Source organism: Callospermophilus lateralis, chromosome 3, assembly GCF_048772815.1.
Source record: "Callospermophilus lateralis isolate mCalLat2 chromosome 3, mCalLat2.hap1, whole genome shotgun sequence".
Classification (NCBI taxonomy): Eukaryota; Metazoa; Chordata; class Mammalia; order Rodentia; family Sciuridae; genus Callospermophilus; species Callospermophilus lateralis.
The window spans coordinates 17,019,385-17,041,100 of record NC_135307.1 but is presented as its reverse complement, the minus strand read 5'-3'; the positions used below and the strand labels follow the sequence as shown (position 1 = coordinate 17,041,100).

The 21,716-nt window shown below is 38.6% G+C and overlaps 1 protein-coding gene across 1 annotated transcript in view; it reads right to left on the bottom strand.

Annotated features, from left to right (window-relative positions):
- Positions 1–11,978: 11,978 nt before the first annotated feature.
- The window catches only part of Ptpn21 (protein tyrosine phosphatase non-receptor type 21), a 77,696-nt gene continuing 67,958 nt past the window's right edge, over positions 11,979–21,716 (bottom strand). The window contains exons 14-19 of the mRNA XM_076849777.2: positions 20,565–20,702; positions 19,213–19,434; positions 16,234–16,362; positions 15,810–16,044; positions 15,269–15,429; positions 11,979–14,293 (exon numbers count right to left, since the gene is read on the bottom strand). Coding sequence (XP_076705892.1) covers positions 14,165–14,293; positions 15,269–15,429; positions 15,810–16,044; positions 16,234–16,362; positions 19,213–19,434; positions 20,565–20,702 — 1,014 coding nt within the window. The 3' untranslated portion in view covers positions 11,979–14,164. The remainder of the gene's footprint in view (positions 14,294–15,268; positions 15,430–15,809; positions 16,045–16,233; positions 16,363–19,212; positions 19,435–20,564; positions 20,703–21,716) is intronic.

Below are 21,716 nucleotides of genomic sequence, written 5' to 3'. Positions count from 1 at the left end.
AAAAAAAAAAAAAGAAAGAAAGAAAAAGCCTTCAAGAACCATCTCTACACAATTAAATGGTTCTTCAATTTCTGTTGTGCCCCAAAGACCAAACTATACAAATAAAACCACCAGAGCCTGACCACAAACAGTTGCAAATCATTATATTTTTTCTTATATTTTCTACCTTTTTGTTTGACTCTCATGAGCTTGAAGAGTTTGTATTATTTTTAATCTTATTTTTATTAAATCTGTTCTAGAAATAAATTTGTGGCTACTAGAGAATATCTACTTTTTTCAGTCTGTTTGTTGGACTGAATCAGTGTTGCACTGGTATTGTTCCAGTAAAACATGAAACCATACCAAAATTCTTCCAGAACTCTTAATTCTAAGGTTGAGATTTTAATAAAAAATACTATAGCAAAAAGTTTCATTCAATGATCCATTAATTTCAGGTGATCTTTGATTTTCAGGATAAAAACTTTTGCATATTCTCAGCATATGGAAGCAATCTGATCTATGATATTTGCATCTTATTTTTAAAAAATGAGTGATTAGTTTATAGTCCCAATTCATTTGTTTTTCTCAACTGATGAATGAACAGATGGAAATGGAAAATCTGCTGCCATTAACTCCATACTAGCCTTGTCCACCTACCCCCAAAATTAAAGCCTAACAGATTATTCTTCTGGTTAACCTAGTCAATAATCCAACCTTCTGAATTTCGTTGGCAGTTTATGTATCTGCTCCTATGAGTGAATTCTGCAGGTTTTTGTTTCACCAAGTTTTTACAGTATAAATTTAAAATATGTATGCACTTTTACATGTCAGTAGTACTCAGGTATAACAACCGAAATTAAGTACTACAGACACTTTTTAATTGTTTAAAAAACCACCTAGTTCAGGGTTTTTATGAGGTATCATGCTACTTGTGCTCTGCTAAGACAGTACAGGACACCATACTGTGGACTCAAAACCAAGGGATTTTGTAGATATTAAATGGTCCTTTTATCTGACAGGCCACAAAGTCATTTAATGGAAGTTTAAGACTGATGATGAAGCCTGAAATCCCAGCAGCTCAGGAAACTGAGGCAGGAGGATAGCAAGTTCGAGGTCAGTCGCAGCAACTGAGTGAGGCCCTAAGCAACTTAGTAAGACTCTGTTTTAAAGTTTAAAAAATTTAAAGGGCTGGATTATGTAGCTTAGTAGCAAAGTGCCTCTGGATTCAATCCCCAGCACTCACCTTCCAAAAAAAATGATGAAATTTGGAACATTAGCCAAAATGTGAGAAGGTCCAGTTAGAAGTTCAAACACAATTATTCCTTTGTTGTACTTATTATTAATAAGTACAAGCTTGAAAATATATAGATACCATTGTTTTCTTTTAAAAAAATTTTTTTATTAGTTGTTCAAAACATTACAAAGTTCTTGACATATCATATTTCATACATTAGATTCAAGTGGGTTATGAACTCCCATTTTTACCCCAAATACAGATTGCAGAATCACATTGGTTACACATCCACATTTTTACATAATGCCATATTAATAACTGTTGTATTCTGCTACCTTTCCTATCCTCTACTATCCCCCCTTCCCCTCCCATCTTCTCTCTCTACCCCATCTGCTGTAATTTAATTCTGTCCCTTGTTATTTTTTCCTTCCCCTCACAACCTCTTATATGTAATTTTGTATAACACTGAGGGTCTCCTTCCATTTCCATGCAATTTCCCTTCTCTCTCCCTTTCCCTCCCACCTGTCGTCTCTGTTTAATGTTAATCTTTTCCTCATCCATTGTTTTCTTATCCCATCAAAAATTGGAAAATGTTTACTCCAGATTTTTGGAAACGAATTTTTCAAGTATATATAGCTAATTTTAACATTTTTGGAAACACAATGTACAAGTAGATCATTTTACATGTATGTGACCTAGTATTTTACTTGAAACTACCACTCCCTCAGCCAGGTGCTTCACACCTTAAATTTACTTCTTGGATCCCTTTCTCTTCCTATTTAAAGACAGTGATAACACAGAAGGATCTGATATATAAATTGCAACAGGAAAGGTAGAGGAATATTCTGCCAATTCATTACCCTTCTCCATTTCAGTCATTTTCTATTTTTTAGTTGTCAATGGATCTTTTATTTATTTATATGAAGTGCTGAAGATTGAACCCAGGGCCTCATACATGCCAGGCAAGCACTCTACCACTGAGTCATAGGCAGCATTCTTGCTAGCTCAAAGTGCCATCCTGTTCCAATCCTTCATCTCTGTGAAGTTTCTCCATGAAACTGAAGCCAGATTTAAAGATAGGTAGTTAGTGTAGTTAGGTAAATCGGGTCTAATATTGAGTAAGATAAAGAAAATGGACACCATTATCGAGAGTGGAGTCCAGGAAGCCAGAACAGCACCTGGGGAAATTGAAATATTAATGTCCCGAAGGCCCGGAACCCATCCTAAGGAACTGTTAATAAAGTAGCTCCCAGTAAACAGGAAGGTGCTAATCAAACCAACCCAGGCCCTTCCTGCTCAGATTACTCCTCTGGTCCACCCAACTCCCACCTGCATTCTATCACTGCAGGATGGAGGGAAACAAAGGACAGGAATGTGGGAGGACTTGCCACAGTCTGGCTGGGCACAATTCAGGAGCCACTTGACAAAAGAAACAAACTTTATTTTTAGAACACACACACCAAACCACACAGCTCCTCAGGAAAAACCTTCAGAGACCAACTGCCACCACCGGCTTCCCACAAGCCTCTCAACCTCCCCCACTCCTCCTGCTCTTGAGGTTGATTGGCTGGGTCGCGTGGGCAGAGCCAAAAAAAGTCCCCCAGTGAGCAGCTCCGTGGTCTGAAAGGGTGGGGAAATAGCCCAATGAGCATCACTGCAGAGGAGCCAATCAGTTGGCAGCTAGAAGTTTGCTGGGGCTGCTGTAAGCCAATCATCAGCTGGCAGCTGGAAGTTTGCTGGCAGCTGGTTGCTGGGGCCTCTTCGGCTGTGGCTCTCAACATCTCCCCCTCTCTGTTTAAACAACAAACATGTGGCTTAGGGACCGTGCCTGCCTTAGGTTGTCCAATAGTACATATGGTCCTTACCCATTATCGGATGAGCTGACCTAAAGGTGTCAGCCTTCTGTCTTAGGTTGGTACCATTGCAATTGGATCTTACCCGTACCATCATTGACTACCGGTCCAGCATACAGCCACACCTGTGGATAGGTCTTTGTACCAGCAGGGGGGGTGAGGTTCTTTGCCTCACCTCTGTTGGCCCCAAATTTTAGCTGAATGACCATGACAAGCAGAAGGGAGGAAGATACACCAAGCCAATTGATGGCTCCTTTTGGAAAAATTGTACCACCAATGACACCATCAGCAAAAATACCCCAACACTACCACAAGTCGCTGCACCAACAGATAGTTCACAATGCATACAAGTGAGTTCACAATGCATACAAGTGATACATAGTCCAGGCAAGTTCTGCAAGCAGTTCAGTGATGGCTATTGCAGAAGCTGTAGATTGGTTTTATCTTTGTCTTCACTGGCACTGGGATGAAGATAGGAATTCTGGCAATAATGGCTAAAGAAAAAATTATGTAACATTCCAGAAGGCACTAAAAGAAAACAATTTTCTTAACAATTTACATTATCTTGAACAGAATTATTAAATATAATGAAAAGGAAAGGTGAAAGTAAACAAACAGATCTATTAACCTTCTTTTTTGTTCACATATTAAAACAATCTTCAACAGCTGTTTACCCAATTTAAATTAAACCATTTAAATCATGTGAATAAAAAAAATATTTGGATCCATTTTTTCATGAGCGCTCATTATATATGATATATGGACATACGTACATACAAACATACAACATAAAACACAAGTGTGCACACAACACAAAACATAATAGTAAAGGTCTTATAACTTTTTACAGGTGAAATCTCCATTGCAATGTTTAAAAACTCTATAGTCAAAAAATAGAACTGATCAGCAAAACATTAACCTAGATCTGTATGAGCTCAAAAAACAAAATAGAACTTCATGATGTGGGAAAGGGTAATAATAAAATAAATATTGAAAAAAGCATCCTGGTTCTGTCGCAGATGTAAGAATAGCCAAACTGGAGTTTTGGATATCAGTTGTTATGGATTTGAGCCAAATCATCTTCTTTTTGGTCTGTAGAAATTGCTTTAGTTAATCTTTCTGGACACATAAACAGACCCCCAACTCCAGACAATCACTGCGTCAGGACCTTAGTTAATCTCTCTGGAATCCAAATCGGCTGCTGTTCTCCCTATGGAAACACACAAACAGACCCCTGACTCCAGACAATTACTGGGTCAGGACCTTTCCATTGTCCTGTTAGAATATCCTTCCAAAGTACCTTGGGCTTATGTACATTTTTTGGACACATATGCCTTTCCGCAGCACTAAACCCTGATGAATCCAAATTTTAAAAGTTTAGAGTAAAAAGGGTTATTTTAAGTTTATCTTTGGGGAATATATACCACTTCCCAATTCCCTCTTTTTTCTTTAATAAGTACATTTTAATAGTTTGATGAGCTCTTTCAACTATGCCTTGTCCCTGTGGATTGTATGGGATTCCTGTTATATGAGTAATGCCAATGATGAGCAAAATTGTTTAAAAGAGGTAGAAGTATAACCAGGGGCATTATCTGTTTTTAACTGTTTTGGAACGCCCACAATGGCAAAATTTTGTAAGCAATGAGCTATAATATCTTTAGTTTTTTCTCCGGCATAAAGGGAGCCCATCAAAAATCCAGAAGAAGTATCAACTGTAACATGCAAATATTTTAATTTTCCAAATTCTGGCAAGTGTGTGATGTCCATCTGCCAAATATGGTTAAGTATCAGTCCTCTAGGATTGACTCCAAGATTAACTTGTGTTAAAAAGGTCACACAATTTTGACATTGTTTTATTATTTGTCTAGCTTGTTCCTTAATTATTTTAAAACGCTTTTGTAAAGTATTAGCATTGACATGGAACTTTTTATGAAAATCTGTAGCTTCTTCTAGTGTAGAGAAAATATGTATGTCATGTGTAGTTTTATCTGCTAAATCATTGCCCAAACTAAGGGCTCCAGGCAATCCTGTATGTGCCCTGATATGTCCTATAAAGAAAGGATCTTTTCTGGCCCAGATTAGACTTTGTATAGTGGAAAGCAAAGAGAAAACAGTAGAGGAAGGGGAAATCCTACCAGCATCTTCAAGGGATATTATAGCATTAACTATATATTGACTATCAGAAAACAAATTAAATACAGAATCTTTAAACATCGCAAAAGCTTGTAATACTGCATTAAGCTCTACCTTTTGAGCTGATTCTTTGAGTACTAAAAATGTAAAAGTTTGATCAGGTGTAACTATTGCTGCTGTACCATTATTTGACCCATCAGTGAATATATTTGGAGCATTCATGATAGGTGTCTTTCTTGTCATTTTTGGAAAAATTACAGGATGCGATGACCAAAAAGACAATAAAGGATTAGATGGTAAGTGGTTATCAAATGAAACATTAGATTTGCACATGATTATTGCCCAAGTATTTAACTCATTAGCTAACTCATCAATTTGATTCGTAGTATTTGGAGTAATTTTATTGGGAGAAATTCCAAACACTCCCTTTGCTGCTTTTATTCCTTTGAGTATTAATTGTTCTACAGCCTCAGGATACCTAGTAAGAATAGTGTTAGGAGAATAAGATAAATGTATCCATAATAATGGACCTTCTTGCCAAAATACTCCTGTAGGAATATTTTTTGTTGGTAGTACAATAAATAATAAAGGCAAACTTACATCAATTCTATCCAAATGCATATTTTCCATATATGTTTCAATGATTTTTAATGCCTTTCTTGCTTCAGGTGTTAATATTCGGGGTGAATTTGGATCTGATGGACCTTTTAGGATATCAAATAAAGGTCCCAACTCTCCTGTTGGTATGCCTAGATAAGGCCTTATCCAATTTATGTCTCCTAATAACTTTTGAAAGTCATTAAGTGATTTGAGTTGATCTACTCGTATTTGAATTTTTGGTGGACGGACCATGGTTGAGGATAATAGAACTCCTAAATAATTAATTGGAAAATTTAATTGTACTTTATCTATTGCTATCTCTAGATTATAATTTTTTAATAAGTTTGTAAGTGTGGCATAACATTCTAGCAATGTGTTTTTATCTTTATGTGCTAATAATACATCATCCATATAGTGAAATATTTGTAGTTCAGGATTTTGATTTCTAAGTGGCTGGATTACTTTGTTAACATAAATTTGACACATAGTTGGGCTGTTAGCCAACCCTTGAGGGAGTACTTTCTATTCATATCTCTGATCAGGACCTTCATGATTCAGTGCAGGGATAGTAAATGCAAAACATGGACTATCCTCAGGATGAATTGGAATTAAAAAAACAATCTTTAATATCTATAACTAAAACATACCAGGTTTTTGGCAAAGCAGACAATTGAGGAATCCCCGATTGAGCAGGTCCCATAATAACCATCTCATCATTAATGGCTCTTAAATCTTGCAATAATCTCCTACCAGATTTCTTTTTGATGACAAAAATGGGAGTATTATGGGGAGATACAGAAGGTTGTATATGTCCTTCCGCTAATTGTTGTTTGACCAGGTCATGGGCTGCTTGTATCTTTTCTTTAGTCAGGGGCCACTGAGGAACCCATACTGGTCTTTCTGATTTCCAAGTAATTTTTATTGTCTCAGTGGCCCTTTCTGAAAATCCAACCCATGTCTGTCTGTTCCTTGATCTATTTATATTGGTGCTGCTATACCTTGTTCTTGTTTTTCTAATCTTTTTCCTTTCCTAAAACCTTGTCTAGTCATAATAGTGGGTACATTTTGATTGATGCTTTTTGTTAATGTCAAACCTAATTGATCTAGGACATCTCGTCCCCATAAATTTACGGGAAGATGATCCAATACATATGGCTGTATAGTTCCTTCACATCCTTCAGGATCCTTCCAATCTAATACCATTGCACTTCTAGGGGGATTAGTCGCCACTCCTAGGCCTCGAAGCGTTTGAGTGGCTTGTTGTAATGGCCAATGTTTTGGCCATTCTTGATGAGAGATGATGCTAAGGTCTGCACCTGTATCCAGTAGCCCATTAAATTCATGTCCTTGAATGCTTAGTTTTAGCATGGGGCAAGAATCTAAATTTAAAGAAAGCATAGCCCAATCTACACCTGTGGAGCCTAATCCCTTGGAACCTCTTTCTACAGTGTGACTGGAAAATTTATCATGTAGGCTGGGTGTTATTAGTAACTGTGCTATTCTATCTCCTGGTGAAATTACTGATATGCTCTTTGGAGAACTGGCTATAATTTTTATTTCACCTTCATTATCGGGATCAATTATCCCAGGACTTATCTATAAGTCCTTTTAGAGTAGAAGAGCTGCATCCCAATAATAAGCCTACTGTTCCTTTGGGAAGAGGTCCTTTTACCTCTGTGGGAATGATTTGAACTCCCATCTCTGGAGTTAGTACTGATCTGGTGGAGGCGCAGATGTCCAACCCTGCGCTCCCTCTGATTTGTCTGATGAGGAATCTAATGGACAATGTGTCCTGGGCACTACCCTGATGGGGTTGCTGGGTTCCTCCAGTGCTCTGTATATTTGTGGTCTTGGGCCCCGGAGCATTGGGCCCCCCTGTCCATTTTTGGAAATGGAGCCTGATGCCTTTCTCCACGATATCGTGGATAAACACCTGGTCGTTGTTCATTTTTTGATAATGGAGTACCTTCTATGGTGGTTTGAGAACAGCATTCATTAGCCCAATGTCTCCCTCTACGGCATCGTGGGCAAATACCCGGTATTCTACTCCTTTGATACCTAGTTTTGTTAAACCCTCCTCCTATGGGGCAATTCCTTTTAAAATGCCCTGTTTGTTCACAATTGTAGCAGGTTCTTGGCCTGGCATCTAAAGCCTGTTTTACTGCAGCTGCCACAACTTGCCCTTGTTCATTAATGTCTCTACATAATTTAATATATGTGTTTAAATCTTCATGTTTCCATGGTCTAATGACTTCTCTGCACCAACGATTCGCTTGCTCATAAGCCAGTTGTTTTATTAATGGCATTGCTTGTTCTGTATTCCCAAAAACTCTGGTAGCTGTTTGAATAAGCCTATCTACAAATTCAGCGTAAGATTCATTAGCTCCTTGTATTACCTTAGATAATTGACCCTTGTAAACCTCCATGTCCTTGTAAAGTCTTCCATGCCCTAACCACATGTGCAGCAATTTGTGCGTATACGCCAGGATCATATGCAATTTGTTGCTGCTGATCCTCATAAGGTCCCTTTCCTAACAACATATCTAGATTTCTCTGAGGATAACCAGCTGCTGCATTTCACCTAGCTGTCTCCTCGCAAAATTCCTCATTGGCAACCTTCCATAACAGGTACTGTCCTCCATTTAGCACAGCTTTACACATATTAGCCCAATCTGCTGGTGTCATGTTCAAGTTGTTAATGGATTCGACCATGCTTACAGTGAAGGGTGCTTGAGGACCATAGGTTGTTACAGCCTCTTTTAGCTGCTTCACTGTTTTGAAATTTAAAGCATTGTGAATTCGCTGCCCTCCTGCCTCAAATACAGGGCATGTTAATATTTGAGATCCTGTCTCAGGATCCCAACTATCAACTGCAGGGATTGGGGGCCTCCCAGCATATGGAGGTGGCCTTGTTAGTTGGACACTTACGCCCTCTGGTGATAGAAAGGTGTTAGTAGCAGTCTCCTGTTGTAACTTTCCCCCTGATGGCTTTTTCTGCTCTAAACTTTCTTTCTCTGACTAGCTCGAGAGACCTTCTCTTTTACTTGAATATTTCTACTATAACTATAATACAACCCAAGAAGATAATGCCAAACAAAACTGAAACAGAGTGAAACAAAATTGGAACAACAAAAAATCATTATAGCCTTTCTATACTCCTGAAATGTCCATCCGTCCTTTCTCCCTATCTGTTCCTCAGATGTGAGTGGTTTTTCTTCCGTCTCACTCATCTCCAGGGACAGGCAACTTAAAACAAAAGTGAAGCAAAACAAAAGAGGAATCTTAAAATGACTACCCATCTTCTCGCCCTGCCCTCAGGGGCGAGTTTACCTTATCACTTACCCTCAGTGCTTCCCCTGTGCGAGCCACCAAATGCCGAAGTCTGGCTGGGCACAATTCAGGAGCCACTTGTCAAAAGAAACGAACTTTATTTTTAGAACCACACACACCAAACCACACAGCTCCTCAGGAAAAACCTTCAGAGACCAACTGCCACCACCGGCTTCCCACAAGCCTCTCAATCTCCCCCACTCCTCCTGCTCTTGAGGCTGATTGGCTGGATCACGTGGGCAGAGCCAAAAAAGTCCCCCAATGAGCAGCTCCGTGGTCTGAAAGGGTGGGGAAATAGCCCCATGAGCATCACTGCAGAGGAGCCAATCAGTTGGCAGCTAGAAGTTTCCTGGGGCCGCTGTGAGCCAATCATCAGCTGGCAGCTGGTTGCTGGGGCCCCTTCGGCTGTGGCTCTCAACAAGGACTAAAAGAAGACCTTAGATATTAAAAAGGGAAGACCTCCCCCTTCCACAGATTCTGCCTTTGGGTCCCCTTCTTCCTCCAGGGAGAAGTCTTTCCTGCTGTCCTTTAATAAAGCTTCCACTTTCCACTCTCCACTTGCCTCAGCATGCTTCTCTGGTGTTAGACTCCAGCATTCAGGGAAGCAAGGACTCGTCACATCACGGGTAAAAGCGTAACAAAACGTTTACCAATCTGACTTTCTGAGCCAGCTTTCTGAGCCAGCATCATCACTGTCTGGCAGACATGGGGAGAATTCATTCTCTGACCTAGCCACCAGGGTGCAGTGTAGAGAAAAGTTGCCCATACATTCTTCCAGTACAGAATAAAGCAATTTGGTTACCACTGTTTACCTGTCAGGCTTCCTGTGCATTAAATAAGCTTTAGGGGAAAAAAAAAAAAAAAAAGTCAATACCCACTTAAAGTATCATTTATAATGGTGAGTAGTAATACTTCTCAATTTAACATACAAGTGAAATTTTAAAGCCTATTTTTTTTATTTGGAAACTGCCTGAAATATACAGAAAATGATGCCACTTTAATGATCTGTGGATTCCTTCAAATGTTTTCTAAATTTCACCCATCCTAAAACCCACAAAATTTAAACCAAATTTTCTAAGAGAAACTGTAAATAGTTGGGTAAATTTAGCTGTTGTCTACAACAATTTTAAAGGCTTAAGAAATGGTTTCTCAAGCAGTTTTTTTTTTTTTTTTTTTTTTGGTACCAGGAATTGAACCCACGAGGTTTAAACACTGAGCCATATCCTCAGCTTTTTATTGTTTGAAACTATGTTGCTTTGGGTCTAAGTTGTAGAGTCTGGCTTCAAACTTGGGATCTTCCTGTCTCAGCATCCGGAGTTGCTGGGGTTACAGATATGTACTGCTATGCTCGACTTCAGGCATATTCTTAATGCAGCATTTCCTCTACTTTTAAAAATGTCTATCCCTGTTATTAATAAACTTCAAATTGGAAAGAGATTATTTTAGCTTGTTTCAGAAAAAAATTTCTTTCTTTAAAGCAAATTCTCTTAAATTTCTATCCAAGAAAGTTCCTTTAAAATAAGTCTCATTTTAAAGGGCTGAGATTGTGGCTCAGTGGTAGAACGCTAGCCTAGCACGTACAGGGCACTGGGTTCGATCTGCAACACTGCATAAAAATAAATAAAATAAAGTATTGTGTAGAACAACAACAAAAAAAGTCTCATTTTAAAAAGATTTACTTCAGGGCTAGAGTTGTGGCTCTAGAGTGCTTGCCTAGCATGTGCGAGGCTGAGGGTTCCATCCTCAGCACTACATAAAAATAAAAAAATAAAATAAAGGCATTGTGTCTAACTACAACTAAAAAATAAATATTAAAAAAAAAAAAGATTTACTTCAATCCCAGCACTGCAGAAAGGATTTTGTAATTAGCTAGGCACAGTGGCACATGCCTATGATCCTGGCTACTTGGGAGGCCAAAGCAGGAAGTCTGCAAGTTCAAGGCCGGTCTGGGCAACTTAGACCCTGTCTTCAGATAAAAAAGGAATGGGGATATAGCTCAGAGGTAGAGTACTGGCCTAGCATGTGTTGGGCCCTTTCAATCTCCAGAACTGGGGGAAAATTATAATAAAATCAATTCCAGTTTCCATCTGTTCATGCAAATCTCAAATAATAAACCTGTTCTTAATAAGTTGCAGCCTACCTCCAGTTTAACATAGTGGTATATTTTACATTTATTTCAATTATTACTATTGTGAACATTAACATATCAACCCATTTCAAATGAAGCTGGCCATGCTTCACTCAGTCCTGCACTACACTTCTCCTCCTGTGTTTCTGGCTAGACATTTCTCTTTCTGCAAGTTTCTAAGGAAGCACAGGTTCACCTTCTGTTTTAATCCTGCACGGGGTTTTGAACACTAAATTCTAGGACTTTCTGAATGTTTCACAGTAGATGTTCCAGAAGAAAATAATTAATAATGACTATAATTAATATTCCAAATTATATTCTAAAATGACCACTTTCTGTGCTCAAAACTATCAACTAGAAAATTTCAACAAAAAACTCCGCTAATCAGGAAAGCCATTGCCAGAGATACTAAAGTTTATCAGTGGAAACAGTGATTTAAAACATACTTTTTGTGGAAATGTACATTTTGGTTATTCTGATATGAAACTAATACTATCAAGGAACTAAAAGACACTAAGATACATGAAGTTTTGTGTTAGGTCCGGCAGACAGTAATAGCCTCAATTTAGACATTGTTAAACCTATGAAATTTCAAGGTTCTAGAGTTTGTTCTTGAAAACACATTATTTCAAACTCCAATAATGTAGATTTATTGTTATTCAGAAATTCATGTTTGCTACCTGCAATTAAAAGTTTAAAATTACATGGCTCTTAGAAGCAATGTGAAACATGATGTAAGAATGACAGACAATAAAATTTTGCCCTCTTAAGAAATTTATTTATCAAATTATTATGACAGAAACACAAATGTATCATATATTACTCTTTAATTAGATCTTTGTTTTACAATATGTTGTTCTTGTCAATGGGATACTTCAAAAATGTAAGCCTGACAGGAAAGCATTTTTTAAAAACGTACCATTGGAAGGAAAAAAAATTGTCATCTTTTATATGATATGGAACGTAATCATCTGGGAAGCTCTTTCTGAATATTTCTTTTCAGTCTATTATTCTTTAACCACAACTTTTAAAACAATTTGAGATTTAGAACTGATCTCTCGTTCCTAAGAAAGAAGTGTGTCCACTTTCTATATCCACTGTCATTAGTACTCTCTGAATGCCCCCCGTAGGTGGCTGTTTCTGGATAAATCAGTTAGACTGGTGCACACTCATGTAGGAAGTCCTGTCTCATGGCTGATGATACACAGTGTTCACAACAGTAAAACACTTCAGGAGGGAGATGGGATTCAGAACAATGCCCAAAATATTGTAATTAGGGGAAATAACCCTAGATTTAACATTTTAGATCTCTCCATTATGAGGAATTAGCCTCAGGGAAAAGGAGAGGACTCTAAATGTACCGATTTGCCCTCACCTATTCAACAGCAGCTGAATAAGGCCACTTCAGCCAGAACCCAGGACAGTACTCTCCCCTTCAGCTCAGTCTGGCTGTCCAGTGGGAGGTGTTGAAAGGGAAGGGCGGGGGCACTAAGTACCTAACACTGACCGCAGGACTGAAGTGAGGAGATTAAGGAGCTACAATTCAAGTACCTTCTGAACACTGCAGCATTTTCTGGTGACCCCACAAGTTTGGACTATGGTTTTGGGAGAAGAGGTAAAATTATTAATAATAATTCCCTACTTTAAACCAACAGAAAGCCTCTTAAGGTCTTCTTTTACTAATAATATAAATCTGAATTATTTGTGGGGAAAAAAATACAGATTTAGGTAGGACAACTCCAAGGAAATAGTAAGCCATTGAGAGTGACAGGCCTTGACTTCGCTAGGGACAGTATGGGATGGGTGCCCACCCTCACCAGTTCCTACTCTAAACCCTGGCATTTCAGTCTGAGTATAGATAATACTGCATTTTTGTACCATCACATGCCACTTACTCTTGTCCTAGTCACCCTACATACTCTTAATCCTTCCCTTAGGAACACTTTTTGAAACAATGTCCATTGTTACTGTTTCAAATATCAACCAACACATATATTAAAACTCGGATTTTATCTTTAACATAAAAGTGCTTAAAACCATCCTATGCAACTGTTTTTTACTTCATTTTTTTACCCATAAAATCAAACTCATTTAGGTTTATGAATAATACTGAAAAAATAGTTAATCTGATTCACTTACATTTAAAATAATATGCCTTCATTCCAACTTTCCTTTACATTAACTGACTCACTGCAGTATCTTCACAAGTTGAGCTCATTTGGAAAATATAGAAGGTACAAATATATAGAACTTTTACGATAAAAAATTTTTGAATATAAAAATGCTTTCTATGTTTCAAAATAACACTTATAGATTTTCTTTAGCGTTTTGGGCTTAGTGTCCAACCCAGTAAGTACCCAAGGTTTTGTTGTTATTGTTTTAAATAACAAAGGTAGTAATATGGTTTTAAATACAAAGTCATACAAGAACCACTCAAGTCTGTGGATCATCCCCACAGAAAGCTCAGTTTCTTGCTAAGAAAACCCCTAAATATTTTAGTCATTACATAAAATTCCATTATCAAAAACTAGTTTAAGATACAAATCTACAAGATAGAAATCTATACGCCTTAATGATTGCCAGAATTGCCCAGCATAGCTTCAGTAAAATAGAGAATTGTTTAAAAAATACAATCTCCAAAATGTGTGCAAGTACTGCAAACTGGACAGACCAGGCAACACCCTCAGCACCGGGTCCTTGTTCTTCCGCACCTCTCCCAGGTCCCAGCCCCTCTGCAGCTTCATGCGCTGCATGTTTCTCTCCGCACGCCACTATTCATACTGCACCGCCAATCGTGATGGATTTCTGTGCCGATCAGGTGTCCAGGAGAAAGTATGAGTTAGGCAAGCACTTTGTTTTAGCTGTAAACGCTTCCCATGATGGGTCCCCGTGAGAAGGTCTGGGAGCTTAGATGAGCCTGGAGCTTTTCAGGAACTGAATGAGAACTCTGTACACAAACGTGTACTGGCAGAGGGTCTGCACCAGCATCATTCTCTGTTGCCTCAGCATGTCCAGCACTCTCGGGATGTCCAGGACCTGCAGGAGAGCAGCAGTGAGGGAGGGAAAATACTCCCCAGGGGAAACAAAGCACAGGGAAGCTGTTGCCATAAGGTAAACCTGGTTAGGAGATGGGCAATCTCTCGTCTAGCTTAGCATCTTCAATCAGTTTCAACTATAAATAAAACATTCGTGCAGATTATGTCTCAGACATTCCCCCTCAGCACCGAACTATACTTTAAAAACAGCCCTGGTAACCTCCCTACCAAAAGAAGTTCAAAGCTTATGCGAGGCAATACAAAGTAAACATTTCAGAAACCCATCTTCATTATGTCTCAGGTGTTCCTTACTGATTTTGGTTACACCTAAGTCACTATATTTCACCAGATACCAAGCTTCAACAAAAACACAGTGTTAAGTGCCATCAGTATCCAGCTCAGAATTTCCCACAGGGATCAATGACCAGTATTAAGTATCCTTGAAACATTAACAGGTATTCCAGAAAAACAGAGTTCTGAGCTCATATTTAGGGAAAAAAAATGTGTAAAACAAAGTTAAACAGCAATACTTATTTCTATGATGTTTCAGCCTTTAGTATGCTAAAAGGTACTGAGAATTTTTAAGAAGAAAAAGCCTTTTGCAGAGAACACTGAATAACATCTTATGGTTACCACAGTCCCAGGAAATATGTTCAAACAGAACTATTAGCTAGGCACCAGGACAAACACCTATAATCTCAGCTCAGGCAGGATGATCACAAGTTTGGGTCCAGCCTGGGAATTTAACAAGACCCTGCCTCAAAATAAAATTGTAAAAAGGTTGGGGAGGTAAATCAGTGGTAGAGTGTTTGCTTAGCATGTGGGAGGCCCTGTGTTCAAGCCCTAATGCTATAAAGGGGGTGAGGGGGTGCGGGGAGCTATTAGATCACTGTGCCCTTCTCCTTCCCAGCCTTATTCCCAACCCATTCATTATTCTCCCCACCAAAAGAGGTGGGGCTTAACACAAAGTCATCACCTCATTGTGTTCCAGACAAGCAATCATGATCTCTGACAAAATGACGACACCGGTTCTTCCTACCCCAGCACTGCAGTGGACCAGCAGAGGAGGGTTGGGGCTTTTTGGTTCACATGTACTATTTGTATGACGTCGAACAGATTGGATCTCCTCAAGGTATGCTGTAGAGGGGAAAAAAAAAAAAAATCAATGAAATAGAAAAATGCTTGGGGATTATGGCTTATCAGACTGCCAATTCAATTTCCCTAAGCCTGCAGATAAATATAGCATAAGGTACCATGAATCAATCTCAAGCCTTGGCTGGGACTGTAGAAATGTTTGTACCTCCAACTTCCTTATCCCCAACTGACATACAAAGGACACTCACTAAGAGACAGGTGTGGCATTCCACTCAGCACCGAACTATACTTTAAAAAACAGCCCTGGTAACCTCCCTACCAAAAGAAGTCCAAAGCTTATGCGAGGCAATACAAAGTAAACATTTCAGAAACACATCTTCATTTCTGGCCAGAGGACCCTGTCCTGAGAACAAGACACTTACACAAAAATCCCTTGAGGTCTTCAGGACAGCCATGCTCAGGCCAGTCTGTGTACTGGAGATGCCACACTGTTCTCTCTTGCCCCGTGAGAAGGTGCTTCATCTTCAAGCCTGTGGTGGCATAGCAGCCAGAGTCTGTGCGGAACCGGGTTGTGATCTTAAACCTTCCATAGGTGACAGTGTTGTGCCTGGAACCAAGTCGTGGCCAATATCTAAAGCTCTTCTCCCTTCCACCTTCCTGTTAAAGACATGCACAGATAAAGAGTGGCACAAAATACAGCCACAGATGCCCTTCACCCAGACAGCACTAAAACTCAGAACTACAATCCTACCCTGCCCTTTCCACAAAAAGGTCAGAAAGCCATGTAATTCACATTAACAGCTCTTTGGAGGCTGAGAAAATCAATTAAGAGAAATGAATACTTACCTCTTCTGCTGTCACCATTGCTATAATTGCAATTCCCTGTTCCCATACCATCTGCCAAAAATCCTGACAGGTATTCTGTAATGGCCCCTGTGTGGCAATATAATCCCATTCAATTCCACTGACAGAGACCTGAAAGTAAAAAAGTTTAAAAAAAAAAATTACTCTGTGTGTATATAACATACGTATCTGTGTATACGTTCATGGTAGTACTAAAAAGTGAACTGGATCCCCCAGCAGAATAAGGAAAGGCTTATATGTTAATCTTTTTCTAGTCAATACAACTTCCATTATTGGCACCTTTATAAGATATGTGCAGTGAATTCATGTAACATCTATGTGACCTGGGGCAATTTGCTAATTTCTCAATCTGTTCTTACCTAGAAAATAAAAATATTGCCTACCCTCAGAAGGTTACTGTTTGGACTGAGTCAACATAGATAGTGCCTGGCAAATAATAAGTAAACAGTAAGCAGCTATTACTGCAGCAATAGTTTAGTTCCTCTTGTAAAAACAGTATCAACATCACAGTACTCTTCTCCCTCATTAAGTACTAAATTTGCCAGGCATCATTATACATGCCTATAGTCTCAGCTACTCTTGAGGCTGAGACAGGAGGATCATGATTTCAAGGCCCACCTGGGCAACTCAAGAGAAACCCGTCTCAAAAGAATAAATAAAAAGGTCTAGGGATGTAGCTCAGTGGTGTAGTGCCTCTGGGTTCAATTCCTAGTATTGGTTTAAAAATAATAAGTACATTGGAAAAAGCATTCACAATTAAGCAAAAGCCTAAATTAAACAGGAGATTTCTAGGGAAAAAGCTATCTTCCTACATAAGGTAGTCTCACCTCTAAACTAACATCCTTGAGTACAGTCTAATATAACAGAGTAATAACTGGATTTGTAGTCTGGGAAACTGGGTTACATCTCAGCTCCACTGATATATGTATGTATTTTTAAAAAATATTTTTTAGTATAGGTGGACACAATATCTTTATTTTATATTTCTGCGGTGCTGAGGACAGAACTCAGTGCCTCACGCATGCTAGGCGAGCGCTCTACCTCTGAGCCACAACCCCAGCCCCTGCACTGATATATTTTTAAAATATTTTTATCTTTTTTTAAATTTTTTTAATATTTATTTTATTTCTTAGTTTTAGGTGGACACAATATCTTTATTTTACATTTATGTGGTTCTGAGGATCGAACCCAGTGCCTCATGCATGCTAGGCGAGCACTCCACCACTGAGCCATAACCCCAGCCTATTTTTATCTTATTTACTTATTTTTATGCTGTGCTGAGGATGAACCCAGTGCTTCATAGTGCTAGCAAGCACTCCACCACTGTTCCAACGTGACTCATGTTTTGTGACAATGGTAACAGTTTTCTGAGCATGCATTAAACATAAAATCCTGGGCAAATTCTGCTGCACACACACACTCATCTGAGGTTGCCAGTCACAGCCCTGTCTCCACATCCTTTCACCGAGCACCTCTCGGAGGCTGGCGTGCAGCTGAGTACAGGTTGCAACAGCAGTCAAATGGGAAATCTGTGGGGGAAAGGCATCACTCTCCTTTTTTTAGAGATGAATCAACTGAGGTCCTGCCAATGGTGAGTGGCAGATCAGGAATCACCCTGAGCTAGCCAATTCTGAAACCCCTAGTCTTTCAACTATTCTTTAGGTTGCTGCTAGAGATCTTTAAAATAAACCTACAGACCCACAACATTGTTCAGTTCTTATCCATCCAGTCAGAAACAGGATGAACTATTCCAAAGAAATGCTTGGTTTCTGAGTACATGATAGCCTTGTTTAAAAAAAAACACAACAATGGTATGTGTATAGATTCCTCAAAACCATTAAGGGTACCAGCAAGCATACATGTAGCCAGATCTCCAGAAATCCTTAGGTATCAGATTGCTCTCTTTTCAAATATGACTTGCAAACTCAAGAAAATGTGGGAAGAAAATCAACATTTGACCACAGACACTTACTCATTCACTCACTATAAGGAAATTTCTCTTTCCAAAATAAAGATTTGAATCAAGCCAGCATGAACAAGGGTACAATAATGGAGGAGAAAGAACATCTGGCTTATTCAGCCACCTGCTATGAATCATTTTTTCCATTTTAATGCTTATAACATTACCCTAGTTAAATGGCATTATACTGTTTCCAGGAAAAAGAGGGCTTCTTTAAAGTGATATTTAAAAAATGATCACAGGGAGACTGCAAAGAGAATAGATGGCACCTTCAGAAGTAAAAGGGTTTTTTTTATACAATATGAGATTATATTTATTAGCAACTTTTCCTCTGTTGTCACAAAGAAAGAATGCTATGTTGAACAAATAACGAGGACTTGCCCAGTTTCTGTTTCTATTGATGTAGACTGTGCAACATGGATCTGATCAATATACAGAAGTGAATGTTTTTTGTTAATACCATCAAAAGCCCAGACACATTTGTTACATAAAATCTCACACAAAGTGCCAGTGTGGTGGCACATGCCTGTAATCCCAGTGACTCAGGATTCTGAGGCAGGAGATCCCAACTGAGGGCCAGTCTGCACAACTTAGTGAGATCCTATCCCTCTGCCCCTGCGCCCCCCAAAAAAGCTAATGCAGGTGTATGACGAGGTGAAAACTAGCAATTCAGCAGATTCTGTGCGAATTTATGAGCCAGAAAAAGGTCTTCAGATTTAGCAGGACAAAGTTCTAAAGCCAGGCAAATAACGTGTCCCACACCTTGCTACCAACATGAGGGCAGAGTGGTTTCCTACAGGAAGAGAATTAGGCATCACTTTGGCTCTGATAAGCACTTTTTATCTAGCACTGGTATATGGGATTCTCCAGCTGTAACAATGTAATGACATAGTTGTAACAATGGTTCAAAACTGGGGTGTTTTTAGAACACATGAATATAATTCTTAAATATTTAACCCCAAGTTAAATGCGCTGTTTATCACCCTAGATGTTCCTCTCACCTTGATATGTGATGCATTGATGTAACCAGTGTTGTTCTCCTTGGTTGGGACAAGCTCCACTCTTGCATCGTCATAGGGAAGGACATCTTGGAATCGATTTCTTTCTGCATTTTCCGGGAGTCGGGCTATTGAGCACTCTCCATCAACTAGTCGTTTTTTAAGAATTCTTTCATATTCTGTGAATACCATTCCCTGTTCTAACCGCTGTTCCAGAATTTTACACTGCAAAACAGAGTATGTGGAATAAAATTAATATATTCACATGTCACAGCTGCATTTTAACTGTACATTTAAAATCTGTTTTCTGCTTCAGATCTAGTATTATCTAATTTTGAAAATTCTACATGAAACCAAACTTAAAATTTTAGCAAGCCATAACAATATGAATTAAAAGAACAAAAGACATACTCTTCTTGGTAACACACACAATGCAAAATGTTGCTTAAAGTTGAAAAATGGCCTAAAGAAATTTGTTGAGCTTGTTTTGAAATCCATGGTCAATTTTGTGCCATGTTAAGAAAAAGAATTCTCCTGGAGAAAATGAATTCCAGAGTAGGACAATCAGTTCCAACATCTGTGAACTATTCTAAGATTTATAAATGACACATAAAAATGCTCAAAGCAGGATGGGTGCAGTGGCGCATGCCTGTAATCCCAGCAGCTCAGGAGGCTGAGTTCAAAGCCAGCCTCAGCAAAAAGCAAGGTGCTAAACAACTCAGTGAGACCCTGCCTCTTAATAAAGTATAAAATATAGGGCTGGGGATGTGGCTCAGTAGTCAAGTGCCCCCAAGTTCAATCCATAGTACCCCCACCAAAAAATAAAAACAAAATGCTCAAAGCAGTAGTAAATGCTGTCAATGATCTCCAGGATCAGGTTGTAAGGAATTTTCATGCCTATCTGATTTTTATACCATAAAAATCTCATAAAAAATACCCTAGTCTCACAAAGGAAGTTCTGAAAAATTTAGTAACTATTTACTCTTGAGATAGATGTTCAGTATGATGAAAGCAGTCAATGTTTATTTTCTTTCCTAGGTATAATCATATACATCTGTAAAGATCCTCTCACTATAAGGCCATCAAAAATCAATAATCTGCCCCAAATGGCTTGCAGAAGGTACAGAACAGAAACAAACAACAGGAAACCAACATTCAAGGCTGAGATTAGCTATTAAGACATAAGCTATACATATGCCCAATTTTGTGGCCTAGATGAGAAAGTTCTTTAACACTCATTTAATGACTATTAAATTATGCTACAAATTTCACTGAAGTCTCACAAAGGCATTTTTGCAGTATTTGCCAATTGCCCCAGAGAAGGTACAAAGCCAGGGCATCCTGCATGTACATACCCTTTCATCATTTGTCGCTCTGGTGGATACTTCCTTTCCTTCATCAGGTAGAGGCAATCGAGACAAGGAGAGTCCATTGAGGGCAGCCAATTTAAGGGGACCAATTTTTTTTGTATCTACTCGAGTCTTTTTCATTCCCTATAAAAAAATATTTACATGTATATATGAAATATACACCAATACAATCCTTTGAAAAGAAATCTCAATGGGCTGAAGGCTGGTGACAAAGGGAGTGTTCTCCTCTGCCAAAGGAGGAGAGGTTTCACTCCTTCACAAATCATTTGTTTAATAAACATTAGGAGGAAGACATTCCTTTCAAGGCCAAGGCCCTGATAAGTATTTCAGATACAAGATTTTGAAACTCAGTTGGTTACAAGGCTCTGTTGCAATGAAAGGTGAGGCTCAAGGCAAGCAGCATTCCTTCACAGAACTCCCAAATTTCAAAATAAGACACAAAATATCAGCAGCAGTCCACCAAAAAAAAAAAAAAAAAAAAAAAAAAAAAAACTTTAAAAAGGCAATCACCTAATTATAGTAAACTTTCACAATAATATTTTTTAAATGTAAATTTTAAAAATCCTGAAGAGGCCAGGTATGGTGGTACACATCTGTAATCCCAGCAGCTCAGAGGATTAAAAATTCAAAGCCAGTCTCAGCAACTTAGCTAGACCAGAAGCAACTAAGTGAGACCCTATCTCAAAAGAAAACATAAAAAGGACTGGGGATGTTGCGCAGTGGTTAAGTGCCCCTGGTACCAAAAAAAAAAAAAAAAAAAAAAAAAATCCAGAAAAAAAAATATCATCCTGAAAAACTTGAATGCCTTTTGCGGCAGCTCCCTTTTTATACTGTATTCCCACATCCTATTCTACATTCTGTTGCAGAACTGTGTGACCTGGGATGTGTCATCACACTTCCTAAGAAAGGCCACAATGTGAAACAAGGAAAATAAAACTGCTGAAATCTCTATCAGGAAGATAGGGTAAAAGAGAACATCAACAAAATTTCACCTCCAAAACACAGGTATTCCCTAAAGTTATTATTAAAACTAATGATTTTCTTTGTGAAAGTATATAAACCTAAGAATGCTGTCTCCTTGGATATCCTATACCTCCTTGGAAGCCATAATAATTATAAGGAGAGTAGTTCCATTTT